Source organism: Polypterus senegalus, chromosome 1 (genome assembly GCF_016835505.1).
Source record: "Polypterus senegalus isolate Bchr_013 chromosome 1, ASM1683550v1, whole genome shotgun sequence".
Lineage (NCBI taxonomy): Eukaryota > Metazoa > Chordata > Cladistia > Polypteriformes > Polypteridae > Polypterus > Polypterus senegalus.
Window position 1 is genome coordinate 188,255,815 of NC_053154.1, and position 22,902 is coordinate 188,278,716.

Genomic DNA, 22,902 nt, shown 5'->3' on the forward strand with positions numbered 1-22,902 from the left:
ATCCAGCCCTGCATGTAGGCCCTCCAACCTGCAGGAAAAACCCTGGGAGTTGGTGAAAGAATTGGCACTCCAGTCAGCATAAAAAGCTTCACACTGGCACAACACTAAATGGTCCTGTGCATATTGAATCAACATAGTTGAGCTATATATTTATATAAAGTTTTGGAATACCTGATATCATTTAGAAATTATCCTGTACTTTGTCTAAATTTTTGCCAATCGAGGGCTTATGTTCTTAGTAATTGTTCATGATCTGAAATTTCAGAGTTAATTTTGCATGTTAAAACATTTAATGTTACTGTACATACTAATCTGAACAGTGTGTGTTTAGGGGTTTTATTTTTGAAGGAAATAATAAGGCATATTGACAGCTGATCATGTGTACCTTAAGCATTTAGTTAATGTTTTATATTTTGATAAGTGCCTCACAAAACAGTACAAACCTTGTTATGTTCAGCAAAAGCCAACTCTTAGCCAAGTATACATTGACCTTATTGATGGAAACAGCATGTTTTAAGTACATTGTTAGTTGTGTTTTGTCTTCTATGTAACTGTTGTTGAAGAGTATAAATAATTTTGTTAAATAAAAGGTGTGAAGTAAAAATGTCTCTAGTGTGGTAAAATCTTAAGTGTAAGAAATGTTCTTGCTTACATATACAAACACAGTATGTCGCTCCTTAGTTCTCATGGAAGATGATAGTTTGGTCATTTATTTATTTGAATATATAACAATACTGTCACTTTATCATTTTTTTTCTTTCTACTACAGATATTTAACGCAAATATTAAGTGTTATTTCTACAATAGACAGTTAAATATGTGCCACCTAGAATTATATGCCACATTAAGTAGAGTAATTTCCTAACTTAATAAGTAAATTAATTTACTATAAAAGATTTCTATTTCTACATTTCAGTGTTCAAAAAGTTGCACTTTAATGGTGTGGAAAATGCTCCTATTTCTAAAGTGTTAATTATACACTTTCCAGTGTGGCGCCAAATGTACACTGGAAAAATATAAGATTTTACACCCATAGTTTTGATTAACATTATTTGACTTGCTGTGTAGATCAGTGTTTTTCAACCAGTGTGAAGTGGCACAGTGGTGTGCTGTGAGAGCTACCTAGGTGTGCTGTGGACATAATAGTATAGCACACTTGGGCCTGAACCTGAAAGAGACAAACTCCTCAGGTGGTCGAGATCTGTCTGAGGAGGACAGGTCTACCTGGAATAGCTGGCATAAAAGCAGTTCTGTGATCGTTATGTTGTAGACACAGCACTTGGAGCAGTTCAGACGTGTCTGCAGGCTGCAAGAGTCCATCTGGCCTGGGTATGTGGTCAGCAGCGAGTCACACAGCACTGGTGGATAGTGGCCATTCGAGTTGCCTCTGAGGCAGACGGGGGCAGGCAAAATGGCCAAACAGCTTGGAGATGCTCACTGAGTGCCATGTCTGTGAACGCTGATCTCGGAGCTCTGGTTGTCCCGCCCCTGGAGGCAGTGAAGCAAGTGTATGAGATATATACTGTATTTATGTTTGTGGTTAGTAAGATAGTAGTGTGCCTTAGGATTATTTCATTTACAAAAATTGTGCCACTACAGGAAAAAAGGTTGGGAAACACTGATTTAGACAAGTATGAGGCTAATGTTTTGGCAGGCTTTGTGAAATGACTCAATTTAATCAGAAAGTAATTGAGAAATTATCAGGCCTGAAGGAAAGGAGGGCAAAATTTATGTTCAAGGAAATATAATTATCCTGACTGTAAAGGTAGAATAAGGCTTAAGTTGGACATGTCCTGTGGGTGTAATAAAAGACAGGTTGGGGACAAGTTATGTTTTAGGATGTGGGGAGCTGTGGATCTTCTAATGTGAGTTTGTGCCCAGGAGAGGTAAGCCTGGCAAACTCCCGTAGGACTGGGCAGACTGGCAGCAAGTGTAGAATAAAATTAGGGTGGGAATGACTCTATGGGTGTGGGAAATGATAAACTAGGATTAAAAATCACTAAATCAGATGACTAGTGATTGTATGTGGTTTTCTGGAATACTGTGGAAGTGACAAAGGACTGGGCATTCTATTAGCAGAGGTAGAATAAGATTTGTAGTGGACTTCTGGATGTGTTACAGGACAGATGTAAGTTCACGTTATTGGAAGATTATGAAAGTGGAGATGCAGAGATTATGATGTGGGTTTTGGCAGAATATGGAACTGGGCAAGTTAGCAGAGGATCGGGCAATTTAGAGACAAGTATAGTATAAAATTTGGGTGGCAGGTGTACCTGTTCCTTTGCATGTCTATAGGGCAAGTTATGGGAAAAAAAGAAGACTGTGGATGCCCTGGACTGAAGTTGTGGACCATGGTAGAAATGGAAAAGTCAGCATCAGATAGGGCAGCATGGTGGAAAGAGTATTATACATTTTAACTAGAATTTGTCCTATGGGTCTGGTACTGGACAGGCCAAGGTGTGCATTGGCACTATGATGACGGAAAGAGCACGTGGAATGACCAGATAGACATGAAAGGCACTGTATAATAGGTAGACAAATGTGAAATGCACTATATAATACATAAGTGCTGCTTCAGTTTGTCCACCCAAATTTTGTTCTCTAATTGCCTCTGTTCATGAATGAGATCCAAGAGGTGGGCAGTTAGCAATTTTAACTAAATACTGAATATAGTGAAACATTTGTTAGTGTCAACAAGCTTGGTTTCTTTTAGCTTTTTATTCAAACCGTCTTATTCAAATTATACTATATAGTTTTTTCCCTTCTTTCAACAAGCAAGAGAATGAAATTGTCATTTAGATCACCAACTTCCACCCATTCAAGGAGAAGACAGATCCTCTGCCTTATTGACTCTCTGCTCATCCTGAAGTACAATACATTAATGATTGGAATGCCTCTCTTCTCAACTGTTTGCGCTCTTTGTCCAACATTTTAATGCTGATTGGGAATGCTTAAATTTAGTTTTGACACTGTTTTGTCTTGATAGAATCCTAAATTACTCTATTTTTATATTCTTTATTGTGTTGACAAATTCCGTAGATTGACCACTGTTTATAAGGTATTTTACTTTATAACTTTTCCTCTCCTTCCCTCCTAAATTGATAACCTCAGGAAATTTTATAAAGGAAAAGGAGGAGTTAAGTTACATCTTAATGTATTATTAATATTCATAAAATAAGAATAAGGAAGTATAATACATGCTAATATTGAAAACCATACAACCTGATAAATGCTAAGGAGACTTTTAATTACATAAATGTCCCTGGTCAAGTCATCATTTATAGTAAGACTTCTTCAAAATAGATAGATAGATAGATAAATAGGCCACACTTTTGCATTGTATTTTAAACTGACACGAAATTATGTGCCTTAGTGAAAAGCAATCGATAAGCAGTTGATTATGGTTTTTATTTATGATATAATAAAACCTTGCTAAATGAAATAGCTCACTTGCATATATATTGTGTTTCAATAGTTAATATTTTGGATTGCATTTAATTTTGGCATGAATAATCTTCCATAGAAAGGTTGTGCATGAGGGGAAAAATGAATCTAATTTATAAATACAAGTAAGGGAAACACCATCCTACAGGAATTAACCTCTTTAAAGGATGTATGGGTTTACAGTACGTTGACATAATATTCTCATTGTCTGAGCAATGTTTGGAAATAAACAAAAAGATAAAATTATAGATTATATCATAAAAACTGTTGAATATAAATTAAGGGATGAAATATAATTGACTAGTGAAACCACATCTGGAGTATTGTGTGCAGTTCTTGTGTTATAAAAAAGACATAGCAGCACTTGAAACTGTGCAGAGGAGAACAACCAAGTGCATCCCAGGACTTAAGGACATGTCCTACTCCAACAGACTCTAGGGATTAAACCTGTTTAGTTTCAAACAAAGAAGACCTAAAAAAAGGTATTTAAAATCCTCAAATAAATCAATAAAGTTTATCCAGTAGAACTTTTTTAGACTTGGCGGCACGGTGGCACGGTGGCACGGTTGCACAGTGGTAGTGCTTCTGACTCGCAGTAAGGAGATCTGGGTTCGCTTCCTGGGTCCTTGTGTGGAGTTTGCATTTCTCCCTGTGCCTGCATGGGTTTCCTACAGGTTTTTCGGTTTCCTCCCACAGTCCAAAGACATGCAGGTTAGGTGCATTGGTGATCCTGATTGACCCTAGTGTGTGCTTGGTGTGTGTGTGTGTGTGTGTGTTCTGCAGTGGGCTGCCGCCCTGCCCAGGATTTGTTCCAGCCTTGCACCCTGTGCTGGCTGGGATTGGCTCCAGCAGACCCCTGTGACCCTGTGTTAGGATATAGCAGATTGGATAATGACTGAGTGACTTCTTTAGACTTAATGGTAAAATGCATACTTGTGGTCACCAGTTGATATTAAAGTGGGTAGATTTAAGACTTAAACCAGAAAGCAGTTCTTCATTCAATCTGTTGTAGGAGTATGGAACTAACTTACCAAGTCATATAGGTGAAGTAGAAATTGACATCCTTTAAGAAGAATGTGAATGAGATGGCATCTCAACTATTATTCTAGTTAAACAAATAAGCTTGATGGATGGAATGGACTCTTTTTTGTTTGTTAAATTTCTTCTGTTCTTATGTGGAGAAAAAACAGAGGACCCAAAGGAAAACACACACTTGCATGACAAGTATGTGCAAACTACACATTGACTGGGCTCAGAATATAAATCCCAAATGCTGTATACAGTATATGAGGCAGCAACATTATCTTCCTTAGTGAATTATACAAATAATATTTTGAAATTTTAATCTGTTTGACAATCAAAGCAAAATTGTTTACTACAGTCTTTCTGTCCTAGTTCAGATGTTCTGCTCATTACACCAGAGGGATTCATGACCTTTCAAAGCACTTTAACCTGGCAAATTGCTCTTGCACCATTAAATTCTTGGCCTAAAGGATTAATTTCCTTTATGTCATAAAACACAGTGCAGTATTAATTAAACTCCCATCTCTTCTTTCTTGCTACTACTCTTCCATGATGAAAACACAACGGTAGTTCCATATCACAACAGAAACCTTGTTAATGAACCTTGTTATTTCCTTTGTTCAGTTCCCATGTTCCAAAATAAAGATTGAATGCTTCCTTAGAGAATAATACATATTTCTGTGACCAATTCAGCAAAAATAAGCATATCTCTGTTAACTGAAGATTACTCTCTCACCCTGGTATAAAATGGGAGGTAGTGAAGACTCAGTTTATATCAAAAATAATCCAAATATAAATATCAAGGACGACTCAATTTGCCTTTGTCATCCATTTTGTTAGAACAGATTTATTTGTCCCCAGGTGGAAATTTGGCTTTTTACAGAAGCTCGTTAAATAAATAAAACTAGCCAACCCGCGGCGTACTATACGCCGCATGAATCGATACTTCAGATATCGCAAAAACTACATTGGAAACACTTTTTGTCGGAAAAAAAGGGCTTTAACGCAAATAAATGTGTCACATGATACATTTTCATCACGTGCAATCAAAACGAGAATGGCGGAGCGGTTCGCATGTTCTGATGAAGAGACTCGTTATTTCTCGTGATGAGCCAATGCAGTAGCAGATAGGTTGAGTCTCCTGCTACTAAAAGGGGTACCTGAACTCCCTCCAGATCAACTGTAGCCTGGGGGTGTCTCTCAGGATGTCTAAATAATACAAAAACCGCAAAAGTAATTTACTGTGCCAGTCAAAATATTTAAAAAACTCTGTGTTTCATTATCTAAACATTTTTTTCTTATTATTAAATGGCAGATGTTTTAGCATATATGAGAAATTCTCTCATTAATATTAACTTTAGTTTTTTTTTATTAAACGTCATTATTTTGTATTAATTCAAATTTCAGTTTTAATTAAAAACCTTAAGGGAACCAGGTTACAGTACTAATTCAGTTGTTATCGCACTGAGAAGGGATGTTGAAAGGTAGGCTCACCTGTACAGATCCGATGCTGCAAACACAGCTGCATCGTGGGCACTTCCAGGAATGTTAACGCAAATGTCTCGTATCATGCACCTGTCATCAACAAGGGCCTGGAGAACAATAGATGGCCACCCTTTGCGATTAATGTAATCGCGGTAGCCTTCCGTCGGGGGAAAGAATAGGCACATGCGCCATCCAGCGCACCGTAAATCTGTGGCACAAGATGCACCAAGGAATTGCGGTATGCAATTTCATTGGCCTCCGCTACAGTCGGAAGTCTGATATAACGCCGCATTAATTTTTCTTTAATAGCGGTGCACACAGCATATACACATCGATGGACGGTAGTTTTACTAACCCCGAAAGTTTCTCCAACTACTCTATACTCGGCGCAGGTTGCCAGCTTCTAAAGGGCGATGGCAATCCGCTTTTGGGTTGGAACCGGTGGTCGGTGGCAACCTGTGATGGGCGCAACATCAGGACTGATTAATCCACACAACATCTCAAATGTCGGCCGTGTCATTCTAAAATGTTGCGGCCAGAGATTTTCTGTGAAGTGTCTCTCCACCATCTCCTCCCAGAAGGTCTTATTCCGTCGTCTCTCCCATACCCGTGGGTTTCTGCACTGGGGTACTTTCTTCGAGCTCTAGGGCTATCAGACAAGCAACTGCTTCATTCTGCTGTCGTCTTTGGATATTATGTACAATTCCAATTGTTTGTGAAACTGAAATAACAGTAAGCTGGCAAATTTCAAAAAACTGTCTAAATAATCTCTCCATTTCTTTGTTTCTTTGTTTAGTGGAGGGGGTGTAACGTGAAACACAAAAGGTAGATAATTTGCGACATACACAAAATTATGTATGGAAACAGCTCAAGGGCAGATTTTTTTCACGATACAACAAAACTTATGCGACAGTTCGTTTTGGGGGGGATGACGTCATCACGCACACAATTTTATCGATAAAAAGCCAGTTAGATGGAAACAGGCTGGAGACAGCAAATTTCGCACATTTTTTTTTACATATATTCTGTTTGTCGATAACAAAACGTCGCAAAAAACTGGATGGAAACTTGGCTATTGTGCTTTAACCTTAGTTGTAAAGGATTTTTTTAAGGATCCCATGGGATACCTCTCGCAAACCGTTTCACACGCTGCATATGGCAGTTCACCTCTGCGAGAAACATGCCTCTATGAACAGTCAACGTTGCTCGGAGGTGCATGACATGCACATGACATTAACCTGACCTGCACTGCATGTGGCCTCTATGACAGACGAATATAAATGACGCCATTTTTTCTGTGTCATCGCGTCCGAGTTGGTGGGCGTGGCCCTGCGAGTCGTCGTCGTATCCAATGGGCTTGGAGTTGGTGGGAGTGGCTCCTTCCTGCGTGCGCCATAGGTGTCTCACTTGTCGGCGGCTTAGTGAATCCACGCCCCTTTCGGCGTGCTTTCCATGGTTGTCTTGCCTTAGTAAATTATACATATAGATTCTGGCGTGCTTTTCATGGTTGTCTTGCCTTAGTGAATTATATATACAGTATAGATAATAGATACATATTTATATATACACGCTGTGGTCTGAATAAACATCATAATGACTTAAAAAAAAAAATTAAAAACATAGAAAAGTTCTGACTTGGCAGTTACAGTGAGGCATTATGCAGGAGTATTGTTGTATATACAGTGGTGTGAAAAACTATTTGCCCCCTTCCTGATTTCTTATTCTTTTGCATGTTTGTCACACAAAATGTTTCTGATCATCAAACACATTTAACCATTAATCAAATATAACACAAGTAAATACAAAATGCAGTTTTTAAATGATGGTTTTATTATTTAGGAGAAAAAATCCAAACCTACATGGCCCTGTGTGAAAAGTAATTGCCCCCTTGTTAAAAAATAACCTAACTGGTGTATCACACCTGAGTTCAATTTCCGTAGCCAACCCCAGGCCTGATTACTGCCACACCTGTTTCAATCAAGAAATCACTTAAATAGGAGCTGCCTGACACAGAGAAGTAGACCAAAAGCACCTCAAAAGCTAGACATCATGCCAAGATCCAAAGAAATTCAGGAACAAATGAGAACAGAAGTAATTCAGATCTATCAGTCTGGTAAAGGTTATAAAGCCATTTCTAAAGCTTTGGGACTCCAGCGAACCACAGTGAGAGCCATTATCCACAAATGGCAAAAACATGGAACAGTGGTGAACCTTCCCAGGAGTGGCCGGCCGACCAAAATTACCCCAAGAGCGCAGAGACGACTCATCCGAGAGGTCACAAAAGACCCCAGGACAACGTCTAAAGAACTGCAGGCCTCACTTGCCTCAATTAAGGTCAGTGTTCACGACTCCACCATAAGAAAGACTGGGCAAAAACGGCCTGCATGGCAGATTTCCAAGACGCAAACCACTGTTAAGCAAAAAGAACATTAGGGCTCGTCTCAATTTTGCTAAGAAACATCTCAATGATTGCCAAGACATTTGGGACAATACCTTGTGGACTGATGATAGATAGATAGATAGATAGATAGATAGATAGATAGATAGATAGATAGATAGATAGATAGATAGATAGATAGATAGATAGATAGATAGATAGATACTTTATTAATCCCAAGGGATGAGACAAAAGTTGAACTTTTTGGAAGGCAAATGTCCCGTTACATCTGGCGTAAAAGGAACACAGCATTTCAGAAAAGAACATCATACCAACAGTAAAATATGGTGGTGGTAGTGTGATGGTCTGGGGTTGTTTTGCTGCTTCAGGACCTGGAAGGCTTGCTGTGATAGATGGAACCATGAATTCTACTGTCTACCAAAAAATCCTGAAGGAGAATGTCCGGCCATCTGTTCGTCAACTCAAGCTGAAGCGATCTTGGGTGCTGCAACAGGACAATGACCCAAAACACACCAGCAAATCCACCTCTGAATGGCTGAAGAAAAACAAAATGAAGACTTTGGAGTGGCCTAGTCAAAGTCCTGACCTGAATCCAATTGAGATGCTATGGCATGACCTTAAAAAGGCGGTTCATGCTAGAAAACCCTCAAATAAAGCTGAATTACAACAATTCTGCAAAGATGAGTGGGCCAAAATTCCTCCAGAGCATTGTAAAAGACTCATTGCAAGTTATCGCAAACGCTTGATTGCAGTTATTGCTGCTAAGGGTGGCCCAACCAGTTATTAGGTTCAGGGGGCAATTACTTTTTCACACAGGGCCATGTAGGTTTGGATTTATTTTCTCCCTAAATAATAAAAACTATCATTTAAAAACTGCATTTTGTGTTTTCTTGTGTTATATTTGACTAATGGTTAAATGTGTTTGATGATCAGAAACATTGTGTGACAAACATGCAAAAGCATAAGAAATCAGGAAGGGGGCAAATAGTTTTTCACACCACTGTATATAAGAGCCCCAGTGGTGTTTCCTGACACACTTCTGCACAATAATTCTTTAGCTGAAAGTCCTCAGTGTTAATGTGTCAGAGAGAGAATGTGCAGCATTGGTCATTGGTTTTGTTTTAATTCTCTCCTTTGCTCCTCCAGGGGTTCCATAATGTGTTTCTTAACTGCGCTTGCCCTTTTATTTAGCTTGTTGATTTGATGGGCCTTTCTTGAAGTGATGTTACCAGCCCAGCACACCACAGTGTAGAAAATTGCACTGACCATCAGACAGTTATAGAAGATGTGAAGGATGTTACTTCCCTCATTGACAGAACACAGTCTTCTAAGGAAAAAGAGCCTGCTCTGCCCTTTTTTATATAGTTCCTCTGTATTCCAAGACCAGTCCAACCTGTCATTGATGTGTCGCGAAAGGCAATAACTAGTTTCTTAGATTTACTGATGTTAAGATAAAAATTAATCTCTTTGCACCAAGAAAAAAAATTCTCCACCTGATTCCTATACTCTGTCTCATCCCCTTTATCAATATACCCCATAAGTGCGAAATCATCTGAGAATTTGTGTAAGTGACATGACCTGGAGCCTCATGTCTGTACGGTGTGTATGCACATATCTGATATTGCGAAAATAGGCTTTGAAGACCCTGACCTGAAATAAGTAAGTCATTTTGAAAAATGAATGAATTTGACCTGCTTGTTGTGATGTGAAATTTTGCATACAAATTGATAAATATTTTGTATGTCTTTATTTGTAACTTAGACAAAGCAATGTAATGTTAGTGTTATATTAGTGAGAAGCATTCATGTTTAATCCCACTCCATGCCCCCCCCCCCTTTAGGAATGGGTCTCTTTGAATTTTACGATAGGGTTGGGGGGAAAGTGCCTCAAACAAGTTTGGTAAGTGTTTCTCTGTTAAAGTCTCTCTGTCAACCCCCACACAAAGCCAGGCTGCCTAACTGCCAAGCTTTACCTTAACTTATGGGGCCTCATGTATAAACGGTGCGTACGCACAAAAATGTTACGTATGAACGTTTCCACGCTCAAATCACGATGTATAAAACCTAAACTTGGCGTAAAGCCACGCACATTTCCACGGTAGCTCATACCTTGTTGTACACAAATTCTGCGCTCGGTTTTGCAGACTGGCGGCACACAGCGTCAAAGCAGTGCTACTTTTCCTGTTTGGTTTCCCTTTCTTTTTTAGAACCACATCCCTGACGCAGCTTTATAAATACACTGAAATTAACCATATATTGTTTATTACAGTAGTTTAATGCATCTGATTGTAATTAATCTGTAACAATATAATGGTCCATAGAATGGTCAAACTCTTCTAAATACCATAGCTGCTTTAATGTTGTTACTCTCACTGCACCTTCTTCTTCTTCTTTCAGCTGCTCCCATTAGGGGTTGCCACAGTGGATCATCTTTTCCATATTACTCTCACTGCACCACTCGGAGTATTTATATCACTGTATCTGAGTGTGGAATCATAGCTGTACAGCTGGCGCGACACTGGAAGGATAGAATAATTGAACATGTACTGCGAAGATATTTCAATGTTCCTTATAAGTTTTGAAGAATCTGTGTTCTAAGCTTACAGATGGCTTAATGTCTATTACAGAGCTGAATGTGTGGCGATTGGGTATTTGGAGAAAGAAAAGTAAGGACAGGAATTGGGGGTTAGTACTGTATGTTTGAAAGAGACAGTACTGCTGCAATAAATTATTCATCATTTTCTATTTCCGGTGCTGCATCCGAGTGGCAGCCTTTCCAGCAGCTCCATATACGACTTTATCTTTTTACCTTTTTATCTCTATTTTTCTCTATTTCACTGATCACTTCTACCACTTTCTTTTATGTGGAATTGCTCCCTGGACACTTTTTACACATTTTTACTATTTTACTATTTGACATGGATTTTACACTCCGAGAATCGCCTATTCAAGTAGTCAGCTTAAAGCACTGAGAAGAAATGCTTATGCCGGTGTGGTTCCTTATTTACCTGACGAGGTAAGAAGACGATATCGGGCAGCCGAGCGGCAAAGATAAAAAATAAGATTAAATCGAGACAACTTGAGAGAAAATGGCGTTATAAACCGTCGGTGCCTTCTGTAAACCTGGGAAATGTAAACTCACTACCAAATAAGATCGACGAACTGGCTGTGCTGGTGAAAAATGTCAAAACCTACAGAGAATGCAGCTTGCTGTGTTTTAGTGAAACGTGGCTAACGTCTATCATCCCAGACGCTAACGTGGCGCTACCGGGTTTAGCACAGTTAGAGCGGACAGAGACGCAAGTACCTGTGGAAAGAAGAAAGGAGGAGGACTCGCTCTCTATGTCAATACAAAGTGGTGCAACTCAGGACATGTAAACGTTAAAATCTCCACTTGCTGCAGGGACATCGAACTGTTGGCCGTAAGTCTGCGTCCCTATTACTTGCCCAGAGAGTTTGGACACGTGATTGCTGTTATTGTTTACATCCCCCCTCAAGCGAACGCGAGATGGCGAGTGACATCATCCATTCCGCAGTTGCTAAGTTACAAACGCAGCACCCTGAGGCACTTGTGCTAATCGCTGGAGACTTTAACCATGTAACGCTGGACAAAACATTACCTGCCTTCTCCCAGTATGTGGATTGTAACACTCGGGAAACAGGACTATTGACCTACTATGCAAACGTTAAAGACGCATACAGCGCCACCCCACTGCCTGCGCTTGGGAAAGCAGATCATAACCTGGTTCTGCTTCAGCCTCAATACAAACCAAGAGTGAGGGCGCTACCTACAACCACACGCTCATTCAGGAAGTGGTCCCTGAGGCAGAGCAGGCTCTGAGAGACTGCTTTGGAACTACAGACTGGGATATATTGCTTGGGTCACATAGTGAGAACATTGAAGAGGCTGTTGAATGCACAACTGATTACATCAACTTCTGTATGGACATTGTAGTTCCAGTAAGAACAGTATGCTGCTATGCTAACAACAAGCCATGGATTACAAGTGACATCAAGGGCCTTTTGAACCAGAAGAAAAGGGCTTTTAAAGGTGGTGATAAGCATGAGCTGAAGTGCGTGCAGAAGGAACTCCGAGTCCAGCTCAGGGCGAAAGAGCAGTACAGGAGAAAGCTGGAGCAGAAGTTGCAGAACAACAGCATGAAGGAAGTGTGGGATGGGATGAAGATTATCACTGGCTGCAGCTCGAAGCGGGTGCCGCCATCAGACAGACGTGGAGAGAGCAAACCAAATGAACAACTTCTTTAATAGGTTTGATCACAGTAACCCACTCTCACCTCGAGTACTGCATCCTCCAACCATCCTTCTGCTGATACCAGCATAGGTGAGACATCCCCACCCACAATTACAGCAGCCCAGGTGAGCAGAGAGCTGAAAAGACTTTGTGCCAGCAAAGCAGCGGGTCCAGATGGTGTATCGCCACGATTGCTGAAGGCCTGTGCGTTGGAACTGGGGAGTCCTCTACAGCGCATCTTCAACCTGAGCCTGGAACAGGGAGAGTCCCAAGGCTTTGGAAAACATCTTGTATCACTCCTGTCCCAAAGGTATCACGTCCTAGTGAGCTGAATGACTTCCGCCTGTTGCTCTGACGTCACATCTGATGAAGACCATGGAGCGGCTGCTGCTTCACCACCTGAGGCCACAGGTCCGCCACGCCTCGACCCTCTGCGGTTCGCATACCAGGAGAAGGTGGGAGCGGAGGATGCCATCATCTATATGCTTCATCGATCCCTCTCCCACCTGGACAGAGGCAGTGGTGCTGTAAGAATTATGTTTTTCAACACCATCCAACCTCTGCTCCTTAGGGATAAGCTGACTGAGATGGGAGTAGATTCACACCTGTGGCATGGATTGTGGACTATCTTACAGACAGACCTCAATATGTGCGTCTTGGGAACTGCAGGTCTGACATTGTGTGCAGCAATACAGGGCGCCGAGGGGACTGTACTTTCTCCGGTCCTGTTCAATCTATATACATCAGACTTCCAATATGACTCGAGTCCTGCCACGTGCAAAAGTTCGCTGATGACACTGCTATTGTGGGCTGCATCAGGAGTGGGCAGGAGGAGGAGTACAGAAAGTTAATCAAAGACTTTGTTAAATGGTGCGACTCAAACCACTTACACCTTAACACCAGCAAGACCAAGGAGCTGGTGGTGGATTTTAGGAGGCCCAGGCCCCTCATGGACCCTGTGATCATCAGAGGTGACTGTGTGCAGAGGGTGCATACCTTTAAATATCTGGGAGTGCAGCTGGATGACAAATTGGACTGGACTGCCAATACTGATGCTCTATGTAAGAAAGGTCAGAGCAGACTATACTTTCTGAGAAGGTTGGCATCCTTCAACATCTGCAGTATGATGCTGCAGATGTTCTACCAGATGGTTGTGGCGAGTGCCCTCTTCTACGCGTGGTGTGCTGGGGTGGCAGCATAAAGATGAAAGACGCCTCACGCCTGGACAAACTTGTTAAGAAAGCAGGCTCTATTGTAGGATTAAAGTTGGACAGTTTAACATCTGTGGCAGAGCGACGGGCACTAAGCAAACTCCTGTCAATCATGAATAATCCACTGCATCCACTTAACAGTGTCATCTCCAGGCAGAGGAGTAGCTTCAGTGACAGACTTTTGTCACTGTCTTGCTCCACTGACAGACTGAGGAGATCGTTCCTCCCCCACACTATGCGACTCTTCAATTCCACCCGGGGGAGTAAATGCGAACATTAATTTTATTTTAATTTTTTCATTTTATTACTATTTAATTTAATATTGTTTCTTTGTATCAGTATACTGCTGCTGGATTATGTGAATTTCCCCTTGGGATTAATAAAGTATCTATCTATCTATCTATCTATCTATCTATCTATCTATCTATCTATCTATCTATCTATCTATCTATCTAGCACACGGTGCAGCAAGCATCTTGCGTGTGACATGAACAGTCACTGCGCCACCGTGTCCCCATGTTTAATAACATGCTTTAACTCTTATCATCATGAAAATTATATCAGGTATATATCTCAGTATTTTAATTATTCAGAGAGTTGTAATATCATGAATGTAATGGATTCTGTGTCCTGTTGGAAGAAGAGAAAGCCCCATTTAAGAAGCACATAGTGATTCACACACATAGAGCACATAGAAGATCAAATACTAAACAAAGCATTTAACATGCTACTTTAGTTATGATGGGATTTGAGAAACTAGTAAATTAAATGATTTTAAGATGACGTTTATGATGTTCTACTTTAACGACAAAATAAACTATGTGATTAAAGTGGAAATTTCGAGATTTCGTGCTTTTTTCCCACTGTGTACCTATTTTTTTTTCTCTGTACCCTAATAAGCTTTTATATAACACTCAGACAGTGAGCTATGACTCACCTTTTCACGGCGACTTTGATATGTGACAACTTCTTTTTTATTTTGGGCACTGTGCGACTTTGTGAATGTGAGCTTTCAAGTTTCTCCGACACGCTATGTCACTCGATCACTCGATCCTTTTTGTTTATACCACTGTCTAAACTAAGAAATAGTACATTTTTCTTTGCCTCCACTTGGTATTCGCTGAAATTCTTCTATTTCTCCCCGCGCTTTTGCCATTGCCTTTTCACAGAACGCTGAGCACACAGATTTATGCATCTGGATTTTTTTGTGCATAAGCACATTTCCGCTTTTTTCCGTACACCATGTTAGAGTGTGAATTCTACGCACGCCATTATGCATGAGGCCCATGGTTTGGGGGGATGTGAAGATGTTCTATTCCCCCATTGGTCTGAGGTATGGCTGTTTGAAACTAACTGTCTTGTATCAAAAGCCTTTAAGTACCATGATGCCCTAGTGGCTCAAGGGGTTGGACAGAAAACCTATAAATTTGCTTGCTTTACCTCACCCTCTCTTTCTCTTACCAAACTGGTGAAAGATCATCACACACCATGAACTCAAAAGGACAACACAGTGAAGAGCTCGGCAGCCATATTGAGACAGACATGCAGCCTGTTCTGAACAAAGCTGACCACAAATAAGGACTTAGCTAGAGATATTTTAAGTAACTAACAAGTCTGTGTACTACCTAAAACTACACCATTTAGCAGGTTGTATGGTTGCCAATATTTAAATGTACTTTGCATATTTTTATTATTTATAATAAAATCAATAATACATTATTTAAAGTGTAACTTAACTCCTGCTTATCTTTTACTACACCTAATTGCCTGAGGTTATAAATGTAGAAGGGAAGGTGGGGAGAAGTTATATAAAATAATACCTTATAAACAGTGGTAGGTCTGTGAGATTTGAGGCATTCTGACAAAGGCTACACATTAATAATACAAAAGGGGAAAGTACAGTAATATATCACTCTACCAAGACAAAACACTGCATAACTTCTTGTTCAGGGCAGATTCCTACCTATTCTGGGTCATGTATTACTCTGCATTGGGTGAAACTGATTCAGGAAATGAATAGATGGATGAAATAATCCTTTAATTCCAAACACACTGCTGTACTTTTCTCACTTGATTCTGAAAAAACCTCAGCCATCTAGCTGCTCTTTGTGGTTTGCTGTGGAATATTAGCTTGGGGTGAAAAGGTTTTTAAGAAAACATTCTCAAGCCTGTTTAATCCAATTTGGAATTGTATTTTGCTAGAGCCTATTCTGCCAGTATCGGGCACAAATGAAGGGCCCAGTACTGCACAGGAATCAGTCCATCACAGGACCTTGTTAAGTCCACATTCAGACTCCTATTGTTAGTGAAGCAAATACTCTTTTAACTTTTTAGCTCATCTCATCTCATCGTCCATTTTTCCTGGTGTTGGTCATGGTGGAAGCAGGCCAAGGCTTTTTTTTTTTTATTCCCTGTTATTACGTAAAACAGTTTAAATATGTTAGGGCAGCAAGGTGGTGTAGTGGTTAGTAGTCTCGCAGCCACAGAGGATCAAATTTAATCTTGTCTCTTTAATTTTATATGTTCCCTTTGTGAATCTGGGGGTTTTCCTCAAATACTTCAGGTTTCTCCTATGTTCTGAAGATGTTAGTGGGCAACAAGCTGGTCCTTCAGTGAGTATGAGTATGAGTGTGGATGAGTATGGCACCATTTACACCTCTTGATTAGTGAACAAAAAGCAATAACCATTGCTAACCTTGATAGACAAACCTTTATACCATTTATCAACCAAAAAAGTGTGGGTGTATATGTACAGAAGGAATCTGTAATAAAACTTCCACGCTGTCTGTTATAAATCATTGCAAGCCTAGATCTGTGCTCTCTGCTCGTTTTCTGCCTGGCTTTAACTTCTGCTGTGTAGTAGAACGCCTACTGTCTAGGGTGTGGTTGCAACAAAGCAAAGGTAAAGGAAAGCAAGTTGCATAACCAGGAGGACTATACATAAAGAAACACATTTGTCTTCCTGAGGAAAAAAGATGACTGATCACCAACTGCCCAGTAGATCTCATTTTTATGTTTGAAAAAGAAAACATGCAATGCAATTGAAACTTGGTCTACTGCAGCTCAATTGAGTGAATCCTGGTTTACTGTTAACACCTCGACTCTGTCAACTACTGCTTGCTGTTTTTGTTTTTGCTGTTGTGGATCCCCTCTTCTCTGCTCTAGTGACTGGATTCTCCCAGTCTTGGCTCATGCTAGGTGGGAGAGGGAAGGTTGGCTTCTTTTATAATGTACATTTGTTTATTGTTTGTCTTTGTTTAATAAAATGTTCATCACAAATAAAAAGAAAAAGAGGACCACAATGTTTGTATCCTCAAAAAGTTTAAGTGCAGTATGCAACAATTTCAAATAGTGTGAAACACACACGCAACCTGGCAATTTTTTAGATAAGAATTAAAAGAAATAACATTTGCAGGTTTAGTGCCTTTTTCTGTAGGAGAAAAGATGATCAAGCTGAGCTAAAATACAATTATATTTGGTGTTGTTTGTTAATATTTTGTGTCTGTATATGCTTACATAAAATTAATGGATGGGTGAATGGATGGATTCTGCCATCAGTGATCTAAACACAAAGGCACCTTGCTAGAAGATGCCCATAGTTTACACTTTCATTTGTCCATTTCCTTAAAATGTTTAGCTAGCCTGTGTTTCCCAGAATGCAACTCTCATTCAACTCTTGACATAACTTCTCAAACACCATGACTTTGTGTGCAGGTGGCATGCTTTTCTAATCCTCCATCAAACGTACAGCATGTTTATTAACTCAAGGTTAATTACAGGGTAGTGCACAAAAAGTAGCCCCATCCGTGATAAGGAGCCCTGTCCTGGTTTTAGCTGAAGCCAGATGTAGCTAGTAGAATTATGCACTAGTGATTTGTTTTGTTAGTTCCAATATCTGTATGCTTGCTGAAGAGAGGACATGCCATATTCATTGGTAGAGCATACGAGTACTTCGATTGTGAACCTGAATGTTTGCACAGGTTCCTACAAGTTGACAAACTAGGGATTCCTGGAACAATATCCTATTGTGTTTCTCTGAAATCCATAATTCCATTGATGAAAAAAATGGGGTACTACTGCATTAAAGCTAATAAACCTTTCTATCCATACCCCAGGTTTCTTCAATAACATTGCAGACCTTATAGAAAGAAGTCCCTTGTAAATCAATGCAGCAATTCTCACAATGAACGGGATTTATGAAGGTCACAATGTGTACTCCTAGATTTGCAGGACATTTTTTTTTGTGTACCATCCCTTAATCTAAGTCAACCCTGATTTCTTCAACATTCTTCAGAATACTTTTTAAAAAAAGAACTAAAATTCCAGTGCACGACTCTCTGTTTTACATGTGTGCTGTATCAGCTGAGTTCAAATCTCACTGACATATGAATAGATATTTTTGACAGCCACATCATCTGAACAGCTGCAAAATGTTGACTTCCACAAAATGACCTAAAATGAATCAGCACCCTTACAGTGAAACACATGGTGACCCTCCAATCACTTGAAAACATATTTACAAGCTTTTCATTTGCTTATGAATCTCTGAGAATGCGATAATTCACACATTTAATTACCTCAGGCTACAACGAAAGGCAGTGTCACCACAGAGGACACTATTTTGGATATGCTCATATCTAGGTTCCCATTCCAAACACAACACAGCAGGACCCTAGTGGAACTTAGGAGCCTCATCTTGCCAGCCAGCTGTTTTTCTGCACAACAGGTGTTTCTCTGAGGATTCAGACTCTTTCAGACATAAGAGGTGTGAATTACACCCCATCTCTCATAGGAGCCTCATGAAAAACTTCACCGATACAGAGACCATAGCTCATTTTGTCTAAGGAAGAGTCATGACCATCATGAGGGATTTGCAACACTGTCTATCCATTGCTTCTTTTGCATTACTAGGAGGTGAGTCTGTTAATAGTTACCTTTAATTTCCAGCAGAGGTTAACTGCCTAATGTTTTCTTTGTGATATCTATAGTATCCGTTGCTTGTGCCATTCTCATCTGTGACAAAAAACACAGTGGTCCCACCTATGAGTCCCTGCAAGATGTCTTTAACAAGAAGTCCTTCCGTCCCGCCTTCAATTTGAGCTCTCCAACCATCACCAATATCTCTTTCACACTCTATGCTGTGCTGGGAGTTGTGAGTATTTTCACAGTATACCACTGGAACAGATTCCAGACATTTCCACATGTGAGAAAGGACCTGTTCTCAGCTTGGCATTACTTTCATTCTTACTCTTTCAGAATGAGAAGACCCAACTTTTGACCACATTCCTGTGGCTCAGACTGGTGAGTGAGCAATTCTCTCTACAGGCACAGTGTTGTCGTTTGGTGGAGTGTGGGGGTCTCTTTGTTGATTTGTTCTGATCTATTTTTGTGGTACTGTCTTTTTTGGCACTTAATTCAGTGGGGTTTCCTTTTTTCCCTAGCCATTGCTCTCCATGAGTCTTTGTTAGTGCCTGAGTCCCGATTGTTGGAAGGGATTAAAGCACTTACTATGTTCGGTAGTTTCACTCACTGGGTTTGAGGGGACCCTCTCATTGTGGATTTTATTTGTGTTCCAAGGGTCTTTTATGTTTTCTTGTCAGGAAAGTTTAATTTTATCCTACTATCTTGTTTATTTTAGTGGGAATATTAACCATTAAATGATTCAGGAGCTTGTGAATTCTTATTTTGTAGATATAAATTTTTCTGAATAATTATTTCTTGCTTTGTTGAAATTTCTGTTATGGTGGCAAAAGGTTTTTATTTTGAGATTATTATTGGGTGTTGGTTCCACCTCATTTTGGGGTTCTTGGTTTTAACCCATTTTATAACAAAGCTTCCTTATTGTGGAGGACATATTTTTTCCTTGAACCACAGTTTAGTACACTGCTTCTAGAATTCTCTTTGATCTGACCCTTTACTTCATTTCAGTACTGGCACCATGAATTTCTCCAGTGGGACCCGGAGGCCTGTGGTGGGGTGTCCAAGATTTCGCTGCCTGTGGAAGAGCTGTGGACCCCAGACATCATTGTTTATGAATTGTAAGTTAATTAAAAGTTCATCTGATCATCATGTTCACATGGTATCTCTTAGGAATATATTGTGCTAATGAGAGCATTGAGGGGGTGGGAAGCGTGTGGGATGTTTGTTGAACATCTCAACAGATGACTGGTAATTGATGATGCTCTTTTTCCAGTATAGATGAGGACAAGTCCCAGCGTTGCCCATATGTCTATGTGAATCATACCGGGCAGATACGCTACGACCGGATGCTACGTGTTGTTAGCTCCTGCAACTTGGAAATATTCAATTTTCCCTTTGATGTGCAAAACTGCACTCTTACCTTTGGTTCCTATATGCACACAAGTGAGTATACAGATGGCTAGGTTGGTTCCCAACTACTCACATGTGTAAGGATGAGGGCACTGCATTGGATCATCACTCCTACTGATAAAACTAGTAGGGAAAGTAGTAGAGATGGACAGTGGGTCATCAGTCTTGGGGGCTCCTACCTATTCAAGTATAAAAATAAGCAAGACACATCCATAGTTAAAGATCCCAATGAGGGAGATCTCGAATGTGGATAGTTTGCTGTGTATAATGGTCTCTTTCCACATGCAGTTCGAGATGTGAGGGTCAGCACTGCCATTCCTTTTGAGCAGATCTCTGCCAATTCTAAGAAGTATCTGGAGACAAGTGGAGAGTGGGAACTGGTGGTCATCCAAGGCGAATCAGACATCCTTAAGTTTGGTATTGATGAGTGGGACATCATAACATTCTGGGTGAGCACTCCTATCATATGTTTCTTACACAGGTCACTCATCGTATTAAGCACTGCAGAATATTCATTACTTGGTAAGGATTATGTATTTATTGTTGCTATCTCTATCTGCAGGTGGTCATCAAACGCAGGCCCATTCTTTATGTGGTCAATTTACTTATTCCTAGTGCCTTCTTGATGGTTATCGACATTCTTAGCTTCTTGTTGCCCCCCCACAGTGTGGATCGTGCCTCCTTCAAAATGACTCTCATTCTGGGATATACGGTTTTCTTGCTCATCATGAATGACCTTCTTCCAAGCACTGCTAATGGGACACCACTTATTGGTGAGTGGGTAAGACAGATATACTAAATGAAAAAAAGAGTTGCAAGCTAGTTTTAGACTCTTTCCATAGCTGTAAACATGTCCGATTTCTAAAAGGCCAACTCCAGCTTTGTGTCTATCATCTCTTCTCTGCCAGTCAGCTCTGACTAGAGATGTAAATGACAAAACATTTTTCAGATTGGACCTCTTGATAGCTGATGAAAGTAATTGTTTTTTATATTCTGTATTTCACAAATGCCTTCATCTAAGGTGGCTTAGAATATGCGTCCACAAAATTCTTTTACAACTGAAGCACTAGCAGCTTTAGTGACTTGCTCATGGCAACAGAGTGATTTAGAGATAGGAGTTAAACTGGCAGCCTTGTAGTTAAAAATCCAGTTCCACCACACTGTGAATTAATCTACATATACAGCATTTTCTTTTGTGTGGTCTGCTGGAGAAGAACCCATTCCATAAATTGTGCTCTTAAGATATCATGGGTTTGAATACATTCCATCTAATGGATATTTATTTTCACCAAAGTAGAGTTTAATAATCAAATACACATGAGCATTAAATTAATGTGAACAGTTTATGTATGTATATGATAATATATATATAACAGATAAACCCTTAAAAATGAACAACATATGCATGGCCTTATCAGCAATAACTTCAAAAAGTGATAAAGCAGTTTACAAGTTTGAAGCATAAATATCTGTTGCCTAATCATTAATAAAAATCAGTTTTAGAATTTACATTCTTCTTCAAAAAATGAGACTTTCGCTAAGTGTGTCATGTTGTTATACTTCACTTTGATGCATTTCTGCTATTAAGAATGGCTTTTAGGTAAGTTTTCTACTGATAAACATCCCTTCTCTGTCATCCACCAAGTAGATCCTCTGTTACAATAACTTCACTGTTCTTCTCACCCATATTGTTACCTTTTCAATGGGGCTCAAGAAATGCTAGAACAACACTGATGTAACCTTTTCAGAGATTTTTGAGGACTAGATGTCACTATAAAAACGATCAAGGGAGAGAGAGAGAATGATACATGTATTAAATGTCTAGACCCTGTCATTAATAGTTGATGCCTAGTTTTTCTTAGCATACAAATAATGTTAATGGCTTGTCTTTTTTTCCTGCATATAAATATTAACTTTTATCTGTAGCAATAGGTCTAATTTCACAAATACATTGCCACTAAATGGTTACTACGAATCAAACAGAGTGAAGTGTAATGTTCAACTCCTTAGACAATTTATTAATTACATGGATCCAATGTTAAAGAATTTATTTCAATCCAAAGGTATATTATAGTGCATGCTAGGAAGGGGCCAGTTTCATCCACACTACCAAACTGTGTGATTCTGAGCAAGTTACTTAAACCACCAGTGCTGTAAAAGAAAAACATACGGTACACGTTTTTCTTGTGATTTGTATATAACATTATATAGCTGTGAAGTCCATTATACACATCTGCCAAATAGGCAACATACCCCTAGGTCACAATTACTTTATCTTAAAAGTAGCTAGAATGCCACAGTACGACTCTAGCCCCTTACATTATTGTTTAAGGTTGCCACATTTTGACAGCCTTAGTTCTGCACCTCTAAGACAAGATTCCAAGGTCTGGCAGAAAATAGCAACCACCATAAAACTTGTCCAGAACATACTCCTGCAAAGCTTGAAATCCTCAGATACAGCATCCACATCATTTTTGTCTCAAACTCTGGCTTACTGACCCAATTTCTGTACCTACAGGCATATATTTCTCAGTCTGCTTAGCCTTTATGGTGATGAGTTTGCTGGAGACGGTGATAATCACCAATATTCTGCATCATAACGCCATGAAGTATGAGCCAGTGCCAGACTGGGTTCGAGTTGTATTTCTGAATCATATTGCCCGGCTGATCTGCTACAAACACTCGCCTAAGCCTTCTGAGACACCTTCCACCACTGGGGACTTTTCCAACAATGAGCTGAAACCTTACACAGGTAAGAAG

The 22,902-nt window shown here is 39.8% G+C and overlaps 1 protein-coding gene across 1 annotated transcript in view; it reads left to right on the forward strand.

Moving 5' to 3' along the window:
- LOC120539743 (5-hydroxytryptamine receptor 3A-like) overlaps positions 1 to 22,902 on the forward strand; it is a 76,327-nt gene that overhangs the window by 53,100 nt on the left and 325 nt on the right. The window contains exons 3-9 of the mRNA XM_039770154.1: positions 18,801 to 18,964; positions 19,069 to 19,113; positions 19,741 to 19,850; positions 20,006 to 20,175; positions 20,431 to 20,591; positions 20,705 to 20,915; positions 22,661 to 22,894. Of these exons, the coding sequence (XP_039626088.1) occupies positions 18,801 to 18,964; positions 19,069 to 19,113; positions 19,741 to 19,850; positions 20,006 to 20,175; positions 20,431 to 20,591; positions 20,705 to 20,915; positions 22,661 to 22,894 (1,095 nt within the window). The remainder of the gene's footprint in view (positions 1 to 18,800; positions 18,965 to 19,068; positions 19,114 to 19,740; positions 19,851 to 20,005; positions 20,176 to 20,430; positions 20,592 to 20,704; positions 20,916 to 22,660; positions 22,895 to 22,902) is intronic.